The sequence below is a fragment of the Gasterosteus aculeatus genome, chromosome Y, assembly GCF_964276395.1.
Source record: "Gasterosteus aculeatus chromosome Y, fGasAcu3.hap1.1, whole genome shotgun sequence".
Taxonomy (NCBI): Eukaryota; Metazoa; Chordata; class Actinopteri; order Perciformes; family Gasterosteidae; genus Gasterosteus; species Gasterosteus aculeatus.
In genome coordinates, this window is record NC_135709.1 from 10,746,337 (window position 1) to 10,763,915 (window position 17,579).

Here is a 17,579-nt window from a genome sequence, read left to right on the forward strand (position 1 = left end):
CACGCTATATTTCAATATGCACAGGGCCGGCGCTAGCCATTTGGTTGCCCTAAGCACAAATGCTTGGTGGTGCCCCCCCCCAACCAACGAACCAACCACCACCACCAAAGGAGTAACAACCATTCAGAATTTCTTAGTTAGGTTCTCTTTATTCCCCAAATAACTTATAAACATAAATAATTTACATAAACAAACATGAAAAAAAATACATTATATAAAAGATAAAATTATAAATACCAAATACCACCACAATTACTAAAAACACAGATTTGGAACTGAATATTGTAAACGCAGAAATTATTCAAGTATATAACCGTGCAAGTAATAATGTGCACATTTCTTCAGTAAATAATATACATAAGTACAAATAATAATAATAAAGTGCACATTTTAAAGTGCAAATAACCATACATAAGTACAAACTGCACAGTAGAATTTACTTTACCATCTCTATAAAAGAGACCATTCTGCTATCCGATACAACCATATTACAAACATTTTCACTACCATCAGTTGTCAAAGGCCCTAGAGCAGGGGTGTCAAACTCATTTTCACCGAGGGCCACATCAGCATAATGGCTGTCCTCAAAGGGCCAGATGTAACTTATAAATGTAACTAAATGTGATCGAATGTAATGTAAAATAAATGTAACTACTCCTTAGTGTTAAATAACTCATTGTTTATTCTAACGTAAATGACAGTTAATTTTTTGCATTTTCCCCTTCATTAGTCCAACCAAGCCCACTTTTCCTCCACACATTGCCGGTGCACCGTCTGTAGTTAATCCTACCAAGTTTTCCCACTGCAATGCATTTTTACTTACGGACTTCTCCACCGCATCAAAAATGTCCTGTCCCGTCATGGTCCCATGCATTGCAGCCACATCCAACAGCTCCTCAGTGATAGAGAGGTCCGACTTTACGCCTCTAATAAAAATTGATAGGTGCGCTGTGTCCGTGTTATCTGGGTGTGTTATAATATTTTTAAAAGTCTGTAACTGGTCAGGACATACCTGCTCACAGACCTTCAGCATGCACTGCTTCAAAAACGCTCCCTCTGAAAAAGACTTGGAAGCGTGGGCGATTTCTTCAGCCACAATGAAGCTAGCTTTCACCGCAGCCTCGTTTTTGGCTGTGGATTTCACGAATAAACTCTGCTGCGACTGCAGTTTGCCTTTTAATTCTTGGGCAATTTGTTGCTTTTCTTGAAGACTAGCTTTAGTGTACTTGGCTCCGTGTTTGGTGTCAAAATGTCGACGCAGATTGTAGTCTTTGACAACCGACACTGCCTCGTAACACAAAAGACATACTGGTCTTTCGCCTTGAAGCACAAACAAGTATTCGCCTTCCCATCTTTCTTGAAACAGTCTTCTGTCTGCATCAACTTTTCTCTTTCTGGACATTTTGGGATCATTATTTATATCTCAATTCCACTTGTTGGCATGGACACTGCCGCGGCTAGCGCGCGTCGAAAGGCAATGTGGGAAATGTAGTTTTTGGTCAAAGCACGCTCTTCATTTCTTTTTTGGTATTTATTTTTAGACACTCAAAACTTTTAAGCTCTCGCGGGCCACATAAAATGACATGGCGGGCCACATCTGGCCCGCGGGCCTTGAGTTTGACACATGTGCTGTAAGGGAACATTTCTGTATCATTAATAGTTCTCCTGTATAATTCTGTTATATATTTGGACTTTGTTTTTGAATATTTCTCTCTACCACCGTAGCTCCAGGCCACCGTGCTCGGCCTGTTGGCCTCTTTGATGGCGGCTTTGCTGGGCTGGATGGCAGAAGGAAATGTTCCCTTAAACCACGTGATGCTCCTATGTTCAACCAGTGTTTCGACTGCCTTCATGGCTTCACTGCTGCAAGGTAACAACACAACCTGCCATAACCTCGAACCGCTGCATTACAACCACACCTGTCAATCCTGCTCTGCTTCACCCTTGACCTCAGGAATAAATTTAGCCTAAACGACAAAGGTGTAGCTTTTATATGGGATCTATTAGCAGACATTGTTCATTGTTCACAACCTCGGTGCAATAGAGTCAAAAGTGTAGCGAGGTGCTAGTAATGGCTGCATACACGAGCCTTCGTCTTCAAGCCTCCACTTTCCGTTCCTTTTTTTGGCCCAAACCTTTATTTTCCCTGAAAAATAATTATACCAACCTCAAGACAGCCACTCTTCCATTCACGTTGAAGTTAAACTTTAGCTCTTTCCATTGAATTGCCTTTGAGATTGATCTCTGGACACCTCTTAAGAACATTCTCTTGTCTTTAAACCTTTCTAGGTATTATTATGGTAGCAGTGATCATTGGCTCAAAGCGAATGGGAATCAACCCCGACAACGTGGCCACACCTATGGCTGCAAGCTTTGGGGATCTCATCACTCTTGCCTCGCTGGTCTGCTTCAGCCAGTGGTTCTACTCCTTCATAGGCAGAGGTGTCAAAAGTATTCACATTCATTACTAAAGTATAAGTACAGATACTAGGGTTTAAAAAGACTCCTATAGAATTTGAAGTATCGACTCAAGCTTTTTACTTAAGTAAAAGTATAAAATGAGTGGTTTCAAAACTACTTAAAGTATAAAAGTAAAAGTAATGTAAGAAATTCCATTAAGGACAAACTCTTAATGTGTAACCTCGCTCACACAACACGTCAGTCCGTTACAATGTGATCAGAAGGTGCCTGCGGATCACGTGACCTGCCGTTGGGATGATGGAAACAACAACAACAACAACAAATGTATCTGACTTAAACAGATAAAACCACAACTCATTTTCCAGTGACACGAGTCACACACGCGTTGTTCGCATTGATGAGGTAGACTGCAGTGTCTCCCCCAGGTTCACTACGTCATGGGGGGGTCGCACCCCTGTTTATAATGATGGGAAACACTGAACTGGCAGCGGTCGGTTATCAAAACATCGGTCAAATAACCAGTATGTTCAGGCTTCATGAGCGAATCCCCGTGTGTTCATTTCTAAAGCCGCATTAAGACGCACATCACTTTATTTAATACGCTGCACTACTTGCAAGTCGCTGTGTTGTGCCAGACTCTCAATAAAACATTTAGGACAAACCCACGGTCATGAAGATACTCATTTAACGTTACATGGAATCTGCGTGAGGAAGAAGAGGAGGAGGAGGAAGAGGAGGAGGCTCCATGTCGCTAAATACCAACTTTCCACCGACCACTTTTCCCACCCGGTGTCGCTCCGATCTGCCGGCGCATCGCGGAGAAAACCAATCGGGTGTCTGGATGCTAAATGTTTATATTCTCATCCAAACACAACCACGTTCACTCTGTCGGGATAGCTCCATTTATCTGGATGGGTTTTTGTGTGTGTGTGTTTATGAACTACGACAAGCCGGAAGTAACGAGGCTATTTTTAAAATGTAAGGAGTAGAAAGTACAAATATTTGTGTGAAAATGTAAGGAGTAGAAGTAAAAAGTCGTCTGAAAAATAAATACTCTAATAAAGTATAGATACCCAAAATGTCTACTTAAGTACAGTAACGAAGTATTTGTACTTCCGGCTTGTCGTAACGAAGTATTTGTACTTCGTTACTTGACGCCTCTGAATTCCCGGTACGTCTATCAGCCGATGCACCGCTCCCTTTGGTCGTGGCAAGACTCCTTTAACTCGAGGTACCGCTAGAGGTACCTCTCTCGACCGATGAACCGGCCCCTGAATTCGTGGTACCGCTCGCGGTACCTCACTCAGCCGAGGCAACAGGCGAGGCAGTTGCCGTAAACTCGAGGCAGCTGCCACCATTCGCCGCGGCACCGGAACCTGCAACAGGAAGTGCCTCAGCAAGTTGCCGGTGCCACGATTTGCGCTAGCCCTCTCTCTCAAAATGTGTGGTTGAAAACCGGAGTGAGTCGGTTCATTGACGTTTGGCACCCGATTCTCCCGCTTCAGGTACACGAATCGGGTTATTTAACCGGCTCTTCGGTCAGTTCGTCAACACTAGTTCGCTGGTGGAGACAACAGACGGGCACTATGGGAGGTCAAAGGACTGACCTGGGGCCTGTTGGTTGCTGAGACCAGCGGCTCCTCAGCTGAGATGTTCTTTTTACCACAACGCCATGTCTCTCCTTTATTAAATACATTTTATTTCACCTTTTGATCTGCGATGACCTCTGTCCGTCCGGCGTTTCTTCATTTTTGAATACGGGCAATGTTTTGATAACCGACAGCCAGCGGAGAGAGAGCACCACCGGACTGACAACAGCCCCCCCGCCCCGCACCCCCCTCCGCACCCCGGCCAAACCGTTCACTCGACCACTAGAAATGGGTTATTTAGCATGCGCGGTCGATACATATGTCCCTTTATTGTTTCGAAGAACAATACTTGGAATGCCTAATGCATTCCCACAAATATTGTCCTCAGATGTTGTTTTTGTGCTGTTCTTTCTACAGACGGGGAAAAACTACTCAATCGATCACTGATTTGCAATCGGTGCTCTGCTATTTCTCCTGACATCTCCTTATCCAGTTCGGATCGCAGTACAGGCAGTACGCTTTTCTAAAGCAGAGATGGTATGTGTTAAATTATATTTCAATTAAGTTCATGCATTTCACATAAGACATACAAAACTGAAATAGTACAAGTAGACTTCTAGTATTTATCAGAAAACCTAGAAAACGAGGTTAATTTACTCACAACAAGCTAACATTAGCTAATAGCTAACTTTTGACTGCACTGTGAGTAAGCAAAACACCGTCAATGGCTACAGTTAGCCGCATCGACACCGGCTGTATTACGTTTCTCCCCCAAAATCGGTTCGTGGCTAATATGACTCGGATCATATCGTATTAAACAACGTCTGATCATAGCCCGATGCATTTACGTTTGTCGCTGCAGTACCATAACTGCGTTGCTGATTAGTTTGCCAGGTAGATTGTTAGCACGCTAAAGCACAGGAGCTAGCAGATGTTAGCCACCTCGGGCTGAGTTAGCTAGCATCAAACTCATGTGTCATGTCTTTTACTTTACCTCCGGTCACCGCTTTTTTGAGTTGCAAACTAATAACATTTTACGTGAGTCCAACACCTTAAACCCCAGTTATTGTTCACTATGTGACTATAACCTTACCTAACATTCGTAGAGTCTGCATTTAATCCAGCTAGCTAATGTCAGCTAGCATTCCCGCAGGACTATAACGTTAACTTAGTTAACGTTAACCACCGCCGTTAGCAACGCATATTGTGTTCATCTACTTGGTTTAAGAACAGCCCAAATTAGTACGCCTTAAATAAATAGTTACATGTGTTCTAGATTAAGCTAAAAGCATGTATAAATCTGTAACATATCCAATGTGTCTAAACAAACGGGGACATAACGCTAGATGCCAGCCTTTAAATATAACTTCATGTTAGTTAGTTAAATGCTGACATATGAAACGTCAGCTAACCTTAAGTTTTAATCATCCGTTGTTGGCCATTAACAGCATGATGCTGCACGCCTCTATTCGGCTAGTGGCTGCACACAAAGCTGTACTTATACATGATTCATTTGTGGTAGAAATATAATACTCGAGTCCAACAAACACAGGCTCCTGTGGTGGTTACTTGGATGTCAAATAGTGCAGCAGGGGGGGCCGGGGATGATGCAAGACAACTATGTAAGCTCAGATCTTGTGTTTTTCTGTGATTATTTTCCTTTGTTACTGTCAAATAATGGGTGGTTTTCTATCTTTAGTTTCGCAATCAGTACGACAACGACGTGACGGTATGGAGCCCGCAGGTGAGTCGTTTGCTTCAACCTGTCTTTAAGAAAAGTAAACGTCTGAGCATCACTGTCGCACTACGGCATGAAATGTAAACACAAATTGTTCACCTCGGTGTAGGGCCGCATTCATCAGATCGAGTATGCTATGGAGGCCGTGAAGCAAGGCTCTGCAACAGTGGGACTCAAGTCCAAATCCCATGCAGTCCTGGTTGCTCTGAAGGTACTGTCCTTTAATGCCTGCCAATGCAACATTACCTGCTTTTTTTAACTTGAAAAGCCACAGGTTGATTTATAATGGACCCGTTAGATGTATCATAACATTACATTACATTACATTACATTACATAACGTATTAAAAACTGAGAAAGCGTGAAGCAGAGTGTAAGCGACAGGCGGAGAAGAACTGTTGGTTCATGCCGTCGTGTCCCCCACAGAGAGCCCAGTCTGAATTGGCTGCCCACCAGAAGAAGATCCTCCATGTTGACAACCACATTGGCATCTCCATTGCCGGACTCACTGCTGACGCCAGACTGCTTTGGTGAGTCCCGGCTGCTTGTTGATCTGAATAGTTTGTTTGTTTGTTTTTTACCCTAAGTTCTACTGTCATCTTCCACAGTAACTTCATGCGTCAGGAGTGCTTGGACTCAAGATTTGTCTTCGATAGACCCCTCCCTGCGTCACGTCTCGTGTCTCTTATTGGCAGCAGTATCCTCACTAATCTACGGTGGCCCTGAAGTGCAAAACACAACGTCAAATAGGAACGCACAACGGCAAATAGGAAAACACAACAAACTTAACTTCTTACGGAAAGGCTAGGGCCTTGTAGCAGATAACAGAGGACGGACCCTTCTCATTTTGAACAGACGGACTGTCGGTCCTTTAACCTTCTTAATTCGAAGCCTTTCGCCGGCGACAGAAAGTGACATGGAGGATTCAAATGACCGTGACTCCTTAACTATTTGCACAATCGGATTCTGAAAGCTGAGAAACGCTGCTTCCTAGATATTATGTCAATCAATAAATCAGTGGCGGGACTGAGAGCCTGTGATGAGGGGGGGAAGTGACGCAGCAGAAAGTCACGGAGAGATGACGATGTTTTACAAGTGTCTTAAAAGTGTCCTACTAGTGTTTTACCATTGTTTTAGCGCTGTTTTTCAATTATATTTAGGTGTTGTACTTAAAAGTAAATAAAAGCGGGGGGGGGGTGGGGGGGGAGGGGTTCGGAGTCCGATTCCTTGGCGTGAGAAATTGTATGTGTGGCAATATCATTTCCTGTTAAAAGACAGACAGACAGTCCGTTTGTCCAATGAGAAGGGTCCATCCTCTGCTATAAGGCCCTACCCTTTCCGTAAGGAGTTAATTTCGTTGTATTTTCCTATTTGCCGCTGTGTTTTCCTATTTGGGTTGTGTTTTGCACTTCAGGGCGACCGTACTAATCTCTTGAATCTCTGTAATTACAAAAACATGTTTTATATATATATATATATATATATATATATATATATATATATATATATATATATATATCAACCTCAGTGGTTACTTGTATGAAATAATTCTGAAGGGCAGCAGTGATCCTTACCTGATTCTTCAGAAACCCAAATCCCCACACAGAGGTATGGAAGGAGGCCTTATGGTGTTGGACTCCTCATTGCTGGGTTTGATGTGAGTTTTTGCTACTTTTCTTAGACGTGTCGATAGTATATATTTTTCTTGTCAAAGAGTAATGTTTGTATATATTTGTATTTTTTAATTTGTCGCCCAGGACATGGGACCTCACATCTTCCAGACCTGCCCCTCAGCCAACTACTTTGACTGCAAAGCGATGTCCATCGGAGCGCGCTCCCAGTCCGCACGCACCTACCTGGAGCGATGCATGGAGAAGTTCTCCGACTGTAAGCGCCAGCTCCTTTCACTCGTCTACTTCCATCATACAGATTAGTTTTTCAAAAACAAGTGAAATCAATCTTGAAATATTAACACATCAGGCAAAGAAGTACATGATTTAAGAAAGTGGAAGTACACAAATGAATAAAGTCTCGTTCTGCTCTCAGCTAATCTGAACGACCTGGTCCAGCACGGCCTCCGCGCTCTTAGAGAAACGCTCCCCGCCGAGCAGGACCTCACCACTAAGGTACGCCTCCCCTCCCCCCTCCACTTGTCCCCCCTCTGATCAGGCCTGTTGGTCTGACAGGTATGAGGGGAAAATGTCAAGAGCGTGAAGCTGAGTTTCTAAGATAAATATGATTTCAAGTGCTTTTGGATTTTGTACTTTCAATGTCGTTGCTAACTTCAATCAATTCAGTGACGTGTAGTCAAAGCTCAGCCCTAGTCGGATGTTCTTGTGAATGTAATGGCATGCTTCTCATCCTTCAGAATGTTTCCATCGGCATTGTGGGTAAGGACATGGAGTTCGTCATTTATGACGATGATGATGTCGCCCCGTTCTTGGAGGGGCTGGAAGAGAGGCCACAGAGAAAGGTACTTCAAGAGCTCTGTTTATATGTTGCTTTTCTTCTGTAAGTGACTGGTGCTTTTTATTTATTTGACATATTTTGGGTTAGAGACAAACGCGGATGTTTGTGCACTAAACAGAACTTTGGTTTGTGCATCAGGTCGCCCAGCCCGCCAACGAACCTGCCGTTGCTGGAGAGGTACCCGATGAGCCGATGGAGCACTGAGGCGTCCGCTTCCTGTCAACTGCAACTCACCAGAGTAAACCTTTGTGGGGGAGAAGTTGTTATGTTATGTGCCATCCGTCAATCCAAAATATCCTGCGAACATCTACCAACGTGATGTTGCTTTTCTATGAGAGAAATGTATCATTATACAAGTAATAAAACTCTTTTTTTGAATTGTGCAGCAGCTCTTCATTACAACAGTTTCCTCCTGAAGACGCTCAGTATCTAAATGAGCACATTGAATGTGACGGACAGCTGAGTTCATAATATGTAGAGTAAGAATAAAGTTTTAATCACTGACCTACGTGCATATGTGCTTTTTCTAAACAATAAATACATAGATTCAGTTTATAAAAGTAAAAATTATAATTTAGAACACAAAGCTTAAAACATTGATGGATACATCGGATCTCCAACAAAATCATCTTTTTGTGTTGCTTTTAAATTTGTACAGTGCATTAAATGCATTCACCAACTTCAATGAACTAGAATGTTAAACCAATTCACAGGAAAAGTGGTTAATAATCGTGCAAAAAGACAAATTAGAAATGCTAAATAATAAATACTGTTTGTGTTCACACTCTGACCGGATCCTTTACATGGAGTCTTCACGTGGGAGCTTAAATAACACTTCATAGTTTCTATGAATGAGGCCCTTATTATTTCATTTAAATGTGATAATGTATTAAGACAATAAACCTTTTCCTCCACTAGCTGAAGTTAATATTAGTGCAATAAAAGTCTCGTCTTCACTTTAAGAAGAGATAAATGAGGAAAACGGACAAGCCCCCTCGGTCCGTGCACGTTTTTATAGTCCCTTTTACCGTAAAAACCAGAAAACGAAAACACTCGTTTTCTCGTTTTTCGTTTTGAATCCAAAACGGCAAAACGGAAGTGGACAGTCGTTTTCTCGTTTTTCGTTTAGAACCTAAAAACGAGACAAACCCACAACTTTTTACTCCGTTAATCCCTTTTAGGGTTTTGGCGATAAAACTGAAATACGAAGCGGAGCCGCTAAAGCGGAAGTACGTAGATTTTCACAGTAAGAGTCAACGCAATGGAACCCGCGTATGCTAGAAATCCAATTTCAACAATTAAATTGTCACAATCTACAGCACACAGAAATACAAATGCATACATTCTGCTACTACAAAACAGGTTTATTGTTTAACTGTGTATTGTGTAACTTTTTAATAATTTATGTTATATTGAGGCTTGAAGTTATGTATAATCAGACTGTACCAGCTCGCAAACTGCGAGGGATTTACGCGCATTTACTCCGTAAATCCCGATAACCAACCGATAGAGCGGTTGTTGAACAATAGCACATAAAGTCCTATCATTATTCATGTTTCAGAGGACATTTAGAAAAATATAATTTAATCAAGCCAACGTTCATGTAACCTTTAATTAATGATGGACGTTGTGGCTAAAATGTCTGCAGTTGTTTCGGGCGGACGCGCGCTCTCTGTCCGCTGGTGCGCGCGCACACGGACAATGGCCGTGTTTTGCCTCATCTGTACAATCTCTCTCTTAGGGGATCTCCTCCCGCTCCATGCGCCCTATCGGGGGGACGCCTTTTACGGCTACTTGTGTTGCACCATCCCCGCCACTAGTCGTTGTGTCGGTAGGTAGCAGGGCCGTTTGAAGGAATTTGTGGGCCCCAAGCAAAATGGACACGGAGGCCCCCCCAAGCTCCCGCCGCGCAAAACCTACAGGAACCACAGCACAGCCATAAACTTTAAGTTCACCCACACTTCATATAAATAAAAAAGGGTTTACAGTGCATAAACATAATGTGCATGAAATTTGAACATTTAACAATTTAACATTTGCACACTACCATAAAATCAAATATACATTAAAAAAGTGCACAATAACTAAATCCAACATACTTAAAAACACACACACACACACATATACACTCACATTAACATTTTTCAGTTCTCACAAACATGTGCAAATTATCTAAAACTGCTGTTTGCCAGCCTTGTTTTGTGCAAAGGCAATCACAATGTCCTCCATGTTCAAAGACTGCCGAACATCGCGCTCAATTGAAGTGCCAGTCCTGTGAGTCTTTCTTGGCCCATGGTGGACCTCATGTAATTTTTTATCAGCTTCATAGCTGAAAAGCTCCTCTCACCAGAGGCCACAGACACAGGGAGAGTCAGGAGTAGACGCAAAGGAATGCTTAAATTACTGTACAAATCCAGTAGCTTCTCACTGTATATGTAATTAAGCATGTCAAATGGGGAAGTGGCTACGTGGTCTGGAAAAGTGTAGAGAGATGAATTGATCTCAAGTGCCAAGTCATCAGCATCAATGTCATGGAGAATTTGTTCTAATTTTTTGCATCGTTCATGAAGCTTTCCATTCTTTATTGTCTGCTTCATGTTGTCCTTTCAGAATAGAAAGTCATAAAGGTCATAAACACCCTTCTATCTTGTTTTTTATCCTCCTCTTCCTTTTTATTCTTTATTTTTTTGCTTCCAGAAGCGTAACTCCGCTTCATGATGCCGGGCTAGGGTTGCCAACTGTCCCGTATTACGCGGGACATCCCGAATTATGGGCATTTTTGATTTGTCCCGACCGTGACAGCTCCAGTTCCGATTTCCAATCACAGCCTCCTAAATCAATGACGCGCGAAAAACTCCCGGTTCTTGTGACGCATCCGACCAGTGTGCGCGGGTAGCATCCCCCCCCCCCCCCCCCGCCTCCCTGTCAGCCCGGCAGTGAGGGGCCCCTTGAGGGGGGATCCCGATAACGGTGTCATTGCACTTTACTGCATTGACTATCAAAGGGGCGCTCACACAGTTTGTCGTTGCATTTGACTCTTAACCAGTCGTTGTCTTGGGGCCCTTGGCCAGCTCGGGGCCCCAAGCAATTGCTTGGTTTGCCTGTCCTGTCGCGACGGGCCTGGGTATAAGCTCCAAACATTCCAGATGAAACTGGCGCTTTTTGAAAACCCGTCTGTCCTTTTCCGCTCTCTGTGTGCAGGTGGCTGAGAACAAGACTAACCGTGACTTTGGAGCGACCCGGATGTACCTGCGGGGAAGACCGGCTGCGGTAAAAGTGTAACCCTCAAAGAGATCACTTGACGGTTGGCGATTGAGGCCAGTTGCACACCTGCTGCAGGGCGCCTGGCTGGAAGCGGGTCCACCGAGGTCATTGACCTCCGCACCGCTGTCAAGGATAATGTAAGATTAGCCGTCTTATCCGTGTTTCTCCACCATCAAATGCGTGGTCCCTGCTGAAAACACGTTCTCTTATCTAGGCAAGCGGACAGCAACATTCATGTGCGTTGATGTGAGAACGGCGGACTGTTTCTACTCTCTGGTCCGATCTGAAGCAGTTACGAGGCCAGCTGGACGCAGTCGTTGATGACCTGGTCCCAAGGGTGCCAGACGTCTACAAAGCTGCAGACACTAAAGACATTTTGAACTGCCTCAAGAAAGATGTATGAGGTTGCTCATTATTGAAGACCATTTTACATTTACATGTAAGGTTTTTCTGTCTGAACATTTTGTGAATATTCTGTTTAACTCCACTAAATATTTTTGTTTAAATACAGTATAAAAGTTGTTAGATATCTGCATGTTAATAATATAAAAACTATTTATTTTAATCTGAGAAATAAATTATTTTTGCAACAACTCATGGTGTTTCTCATGCCTATAAATTGCCATTTAAAACAATGCATACTTTTAAGTTAAATTAACTAGGAAAGTAATTTTAACTAAAAATTAGACGTAGTTAACACAAAGCATGATAATAAGTTCGTTTATACTTGTGTTGCTAAGTTGAAAGTACTACTTTGGACAAGTGAACACAATGCATGTTAAGTTTATTTGAAATATACGTTGCTAAGTTGAATAAACATGTACTATACAGTCATGTGAACTTAGAAAGCAGTCCAGAGTTGAGTTAAACACATTATGAACTGTACCAAATTGTAAATCCAATTTGATTCTCATTTAGGAAAAGCAGAGAAAGAGAGAGAGTGGTGCTGGCAGTCGGCCATGAAGCAAGGGCTTAGAAGCTAAAGGTTAAAGGCTAGCGCATTAATGACTTTGGATGAATGTAATAAGATGATATTGCATAACAATGAAGGCATACTTTTGCAAAGTGAATGCGAATGGGAACCGGCTTTTAGAAATTCCAAATCATCGTATTTGGTGCGTTCAGGTACACACTATGAGCGTTAGAAAGTTGTTAAAACTGGTCTGCGAGATTGTAGCGACAACAGAGGATTCAATTCCTGATCGATTATCATTGCTTGTGGCTTAGACTTATGCTTTCTTAATTCGGCTTTTACACCGTAATTGTATAAGTTTAATCTTATCTTAACCAGTTTCCGACTCTTAAAATTGAAGTTGGATTTTCATTTTTACTCAAGCCATAACTAGTTTGATTTTTGCTGTTTAATTTTATCTGTATTGTAGTTATTTCTTTGACTTGGTGTTTTTGTTGACTGTTTCCCTTTCAGATCCAGGAGCTTACCTTGCATGGCTGATTTCAGATGGCAATTTGTGGTAACATTATAGTAGGTTTCATTTGTCAGACTTAACATTATTTACTGTCTCCTCACAGTGAATGACAGAGTAGCACAAGGAGAAAAGGGACAGCTTAGAGGGTGTTTAAAATACACCAGGTTGCATGATGTTTACGCCTACAACTCAGAAACTGCTGGGCAGGGATAGAGAGCGGGTGGAGGATTAGATGGAGGCCAGAGAAGATGAAGCAGGTAGCTGTGAACATGGCCGGGAAAAAAAAGTGAATACCAGGGGGGCGCAGAATAGCTGTATCTAGGACCCTGAAGCGAGCTAAAATGATTGTAGCCGACCCCCCTGACCCCGGACAAAAACTGTTTGTGCCCATCAGGACGAAGACCTCCTGCTACACGAACAGTTCTTCCCGTCGGCAGTGGGGCTCATCAAGAGAGCCCGGTCCCCCACTGACGGACTCTGTCATTGCACCGGTCACTTTCTTTCTCACTGCACACGTCACTTTCACTTTCTGTTCCCTGGTGCACTTTATATTTAAATTTTTAAATATTTGTGACTTTATCTTGTATTCCTTTTTTTTTAAACTAACCCATAGCCTTATACTACTAACATAGCATTGTATTTTATTTTATTTCTCGTGCACTGTTGTCTTGTTGTCCATTGTCGTACTGTCTGCTGTTACGCGCCAACTGCCAAGTCAAATTCCTTGTATGTCTGACATATAAATGTTTCCTGATTTTATGATATCACATCAGGACTGTATTAAACTACACGTGCAGAGAACCCATCCAAACAATGGCAAAGAAGGAGATGGTGCTATTGGAGGACGTCATCCTGATAGACATTCTATCCTGGTGAAGAAGGCTCCAAACCACCATGCAGACTATATTCCCGTTAACACCACGTGCCTCGGAGATCTCAGCTTTTGTCACACCAGACAGTTTTCTTCAGTATACAGTAATACCCTTTGGACTCTGCAATGTGCCTACTACCTTTCACAGACTGGTAAACAAGGTTTTGCGAGATGCTCCACACTGTAAGGCATATTTGGATGACATCGTTTTATACTCTGATGATTGGAATTCTCACATGGCTACCTTGAGGGATGTTTTCAAATGTCTAGTTGGTGCATCACTAACTCTCAACCTCTCTAAATGTGAATTTGGAAGAGGTTCTCTTTTGTATCTTGGTCAGTAGGTTGGTTGAGGCCAGGTGTGTCCTGAGGATGCAAAGATCACAGCAACTGCTGCATTTCCTGTGCCAACCACCAGGCGGGAGTTGCAACGGTTTCTTGGGATGGCTGGGTACTACCACAGAAGTTGATGCCAGTGCTGTGGGAGCTGGGGCTGTGGCTGTACTCCTTCAAAAGTAAAAGTATTTCCAAGGCATTGTTGACTATAAAAATATAAACATGCACGCTTACGCTTGAATGAAATTACACTTGAACTATAAATGCATAGTAATAATGGGTGAAGGCCGCTTAAAGGCCGGATTGCACGAACAACATTATTTATTTATAGTATTTCAAGTCACAACAGAAGCACACGAACAGGTTGCTAAAGATGCATGCACTAGCTGGGTCAAATACAGTTTGGGAAACGGGAACCACCTGTTCCCCATTTAAAGAATAACATATCCATACCTAGAACTGCGCCAAGGACTCATATGCAAATCATCTTGCAGAGCATCTTGCAAACATCTTGATATGTAGAACTCATGAACAACGGGAGGTATGATGATCCAAGAGCCTCGAGGGACGGACTTCCCTGTGCTCCGATGGGGCTCCTTCGAGGGTTCCAGGAGCCGCCTCCATCTTAATAACCAATCAAAAATGCTCTTAGAGACTATATAACTCAAGCACGTTGTGTATTAAGCGCAATCAAAGAAATATGACAGTTTATTTGCAACAAGAGTATTCTGTCCGTCAGTTTAATGTGTACCGACCTATTTCAGGCAGTTTAACAATAACATGAAAAAGGCATTAGGGGGTGGAGGTGAGGTGGACCCTCTGGTTCTGCCGGGGCTGGGTTGGACGGGAAGACCGTGGAGGAGCTGCACTAAACTGCATGTTTGCTGGACATATTCTAGACCAATGACCCTTCTGTCCGCATAAGTAGCATTCATCTCCTCTTCCCTTATTGTTTCCACGTCCTCTTCCTCTGCGCTGAGGTGGAGGTCGCTGGTCACTGTTGAGTATTAAAATATAAACATGCACGCTTACGCTAGAATGTAATTACACTTGAACTATAAGCAGATGAGCTCCAAAGAACAGCTCATATAAGCATCCAGCCTCCCCAGTTTACGACTCACATTCCAGGTAGAAGAAGGGAGACTAGAGATTATAGACTGCTGTGAGTGTTGTTAACTATAAGGAAAGATTCCAATGAGAAGAGTTTCTTGTTTGCATGAAATCAATTTATTGCCTATTAACTTTCAATTCTAATAAGGGCGGGGAAAAGGCCTCTCAGGAACAAAGGCCTTATGGAGTCTATTTGTTCGCTGCCGCGCGACGCGTCACTGGTTCCTTTATCCTGGGTAATCCTGAGAGGCCACGGCCACTTCAACTGGGTATGTCCATACATAGATACATGCATGTATCTATGCATGCGGTCAACTCCCTACTACCGTGGAAACGTCTCCATTTGTAGAGCCAAACAATCTGCAATGACAATAATTAGGGACATACAATATAGCCACAACAAGTGTCAGCTGAAACTAGATTTAAAACAGTACAACATTTAAAAAAAAGAGCGGAAACAGTCATTGAAAATTAAGAGACATGGTTGTGAAAGATTTAAATGAGGAGTGAAGGTGATAAGAAATAAGGAGAATTGTTGTATATAGTGTCAGTTTTTTGTATTAATGTAGTTTTGTTTAGTCTCCTCCTAAAGATAGGCTGTACATTGTTGAGTGCTGCTATTTATTGTTGTTTTATGACCCAAGTGTTTGGAGAACCTTTTATTTATATCACCGGAATTGAGATTCAAAGGTAAAAATTGAGGTAAAAGGAGAAGGAATTGACGGTAAGAGTGAGAATGTGAGGTAATATTTTTGTGTAATCCTGGTGTGAGCAGACCTATTACTTTAACATTAGAATGAACAAAGAGAACTTGGTTGGTCAATTAGTTAATGAAGACATGGAACCGTCATACAACACCGTGAGGATGAGACCTACAAGCAAAAATGAGAACATTGAACGGGGCACTAAGGCAATATGTGTTAATTGTTCCTGAGTTGACTATGGGGGGTCAATAATCAGTCACGTCGGAGATTTCAATTTTTATAAATAAATGGCTCCTCAAATTGGTTGAAAACAAGGCCGTTTGAGAAAATTTTTCAAAGCAATGGATAAATACTCTAGAGGCAGATAAATATATGCAGAGGCATTCTTTACGTCAATGCATTACATTTTTCATTCAGCTGAGGCTATAATCCAAAGCGACTTGCAGTAAGTGAATTTGAATAAGAGGGAACTGAACCAGAACAGCAAGAACAAAGAAGAGATTTTTCCTTTCAAGAAAGCAACATTTATGAGTGTCATCCAGGTGCTAATTACTTCAGGTATAGCAAGTAGGTATGTGTTAGCTCTATAGGCATTACTCCTTCCATCAATTAGGAGTCAGGACAAAGGATGACTTTGTTTAGCTCCCTGTAAAAGAAACAATAAGCTGATGCTGAGTTGGGAGTGAATTGGGGACGAGTCTGAGAGGCTAGATTTCAGGGGTTGAAAGGTGATGGCGACTCCTCGTCGAGGAGGGAGTGAGCAGGACTCCCTAAAACAACAACAACAACTGATAAGAGCAGGAATCTTGGGGAAGTGTTGGAGCCATAAAATCCATCCATAGGATGAATTTCATCTCAGAGTCACACAACCAGGTTTAAGAATCACACACAGTTTGAATGGAAGCAATTATTTCACTATGATGCACATTTTTTCTCAAATACATGTGCATGACAATTGTTAACTGTTTTTCTTTTCAATTGGGAACAGGTGACTTCAATGCGAGAAGGTCCAGATCGGCAACGACACCCAGTAGAAACGGGTTTGAGGGGGTTTTACGTCATTGTTGGATAAGGCAGGAGGTGGCCTGGGGTGATTAGCATCACCAAAGGCTATGTGAAGAGATGCTTTTACACCTACCTCAACATGAGGTACTGGGGGAGAACAGAATACAACTAGAGTATCTCCTCATTTGGGAATTATTGGATGGAGTGTAAAACACAATTATACGGTTCTAAACAACAGATGTGTAGATGTCATTGATTTAAAGTGTTAAGAAGAACATACAGTCTTTCTATCAACTTTCAAACAACTTCCTGTTGTGATTAGAATGTTTTAGCAAAACACCAGATGTTAGAGTTTAGAGTTTACAATAACTCCACATTAAAGGAAATAGCTAAAACTGGGGAATAATTGGGTAAAATGTTTGGTAAACCAGGAGGAAGAGCAACAGGAATTGCGAGAGCACACACACACACACACACACACACACACACACACACACACACACACACACACACACACACATCTAGACACAACTACACACACACGCACACACATAGCTGCACCACTTGTGCTTCTCTATTGAACCGCCGATTGGGGAATCTTGTCCTAATGGGACCTCTGGTTTGCAGAGCAGTCTGCTCACAGGAA

The 17,579-nt window shown here is 42.4% G+C and overlaps 1 protein-coding gene and 1 long non-coding RNA gene across 3 annotated transcripts; both read left to right on the forward strand.

Annotated features, from left to right (window-relative positions):
• The first annotated feature begins 3,618 nt into the window (after positions 1–3,618).
• LOC120812524 (proteasome subunit alpha type-1) lies at positions 3,619–8,594 on the forward strand. Of its 2 annotated transcripts, XM_040168625.2 has the most exons (11): positions 3,619–3,926; positions 4,428–4,547; positions 5,710–5,754; positions 5,858–5,959; positions 6,174–6,277; positions 6,356–6,444; positions 7,334–7,404; positions 7,505–7,634; positions 7,794–7,873; positions 8,116–8,220; positions 8,355–8,594. In XM_040168625.2, the coding sequence occupies exons 2-11, from the start codon at positions 4,545–4,547 to the stop codon at positions 8,418–8,420; spliced, it is 795 nt and encodes a 264-aa protein (XP_040024559.2). In that variant the 5' UTR covers positions 3,619–3,926; positions 4,428–4,544; the 3' UTR covers positions 8,421–8,594. The 2 variants fall into 2 exon arrangements, with proteins under 2 accessions (XP_040024559.2, XP_040024560.2); XM_040168626.2 differs by having other exon boundaries at positions 3,870–4,547.
• Positions 8,595–11,281: 2,687 nt separating this feature from the next.
• Positions 11,282–12,300, forward strand: LOC120812551 (uncharacterized). Its single transcript, XR_005710652.2, has 2 exons — positions 11,282–11,617; positions 11,695–12,300. It is a non-coding gene; the product is annotated as an uncharacterized LOC120812551 (long non-coding RNA).
• The last annotated feature ends 5,279 nt before the right edge of the window (positions 12,301–17,579 follow it).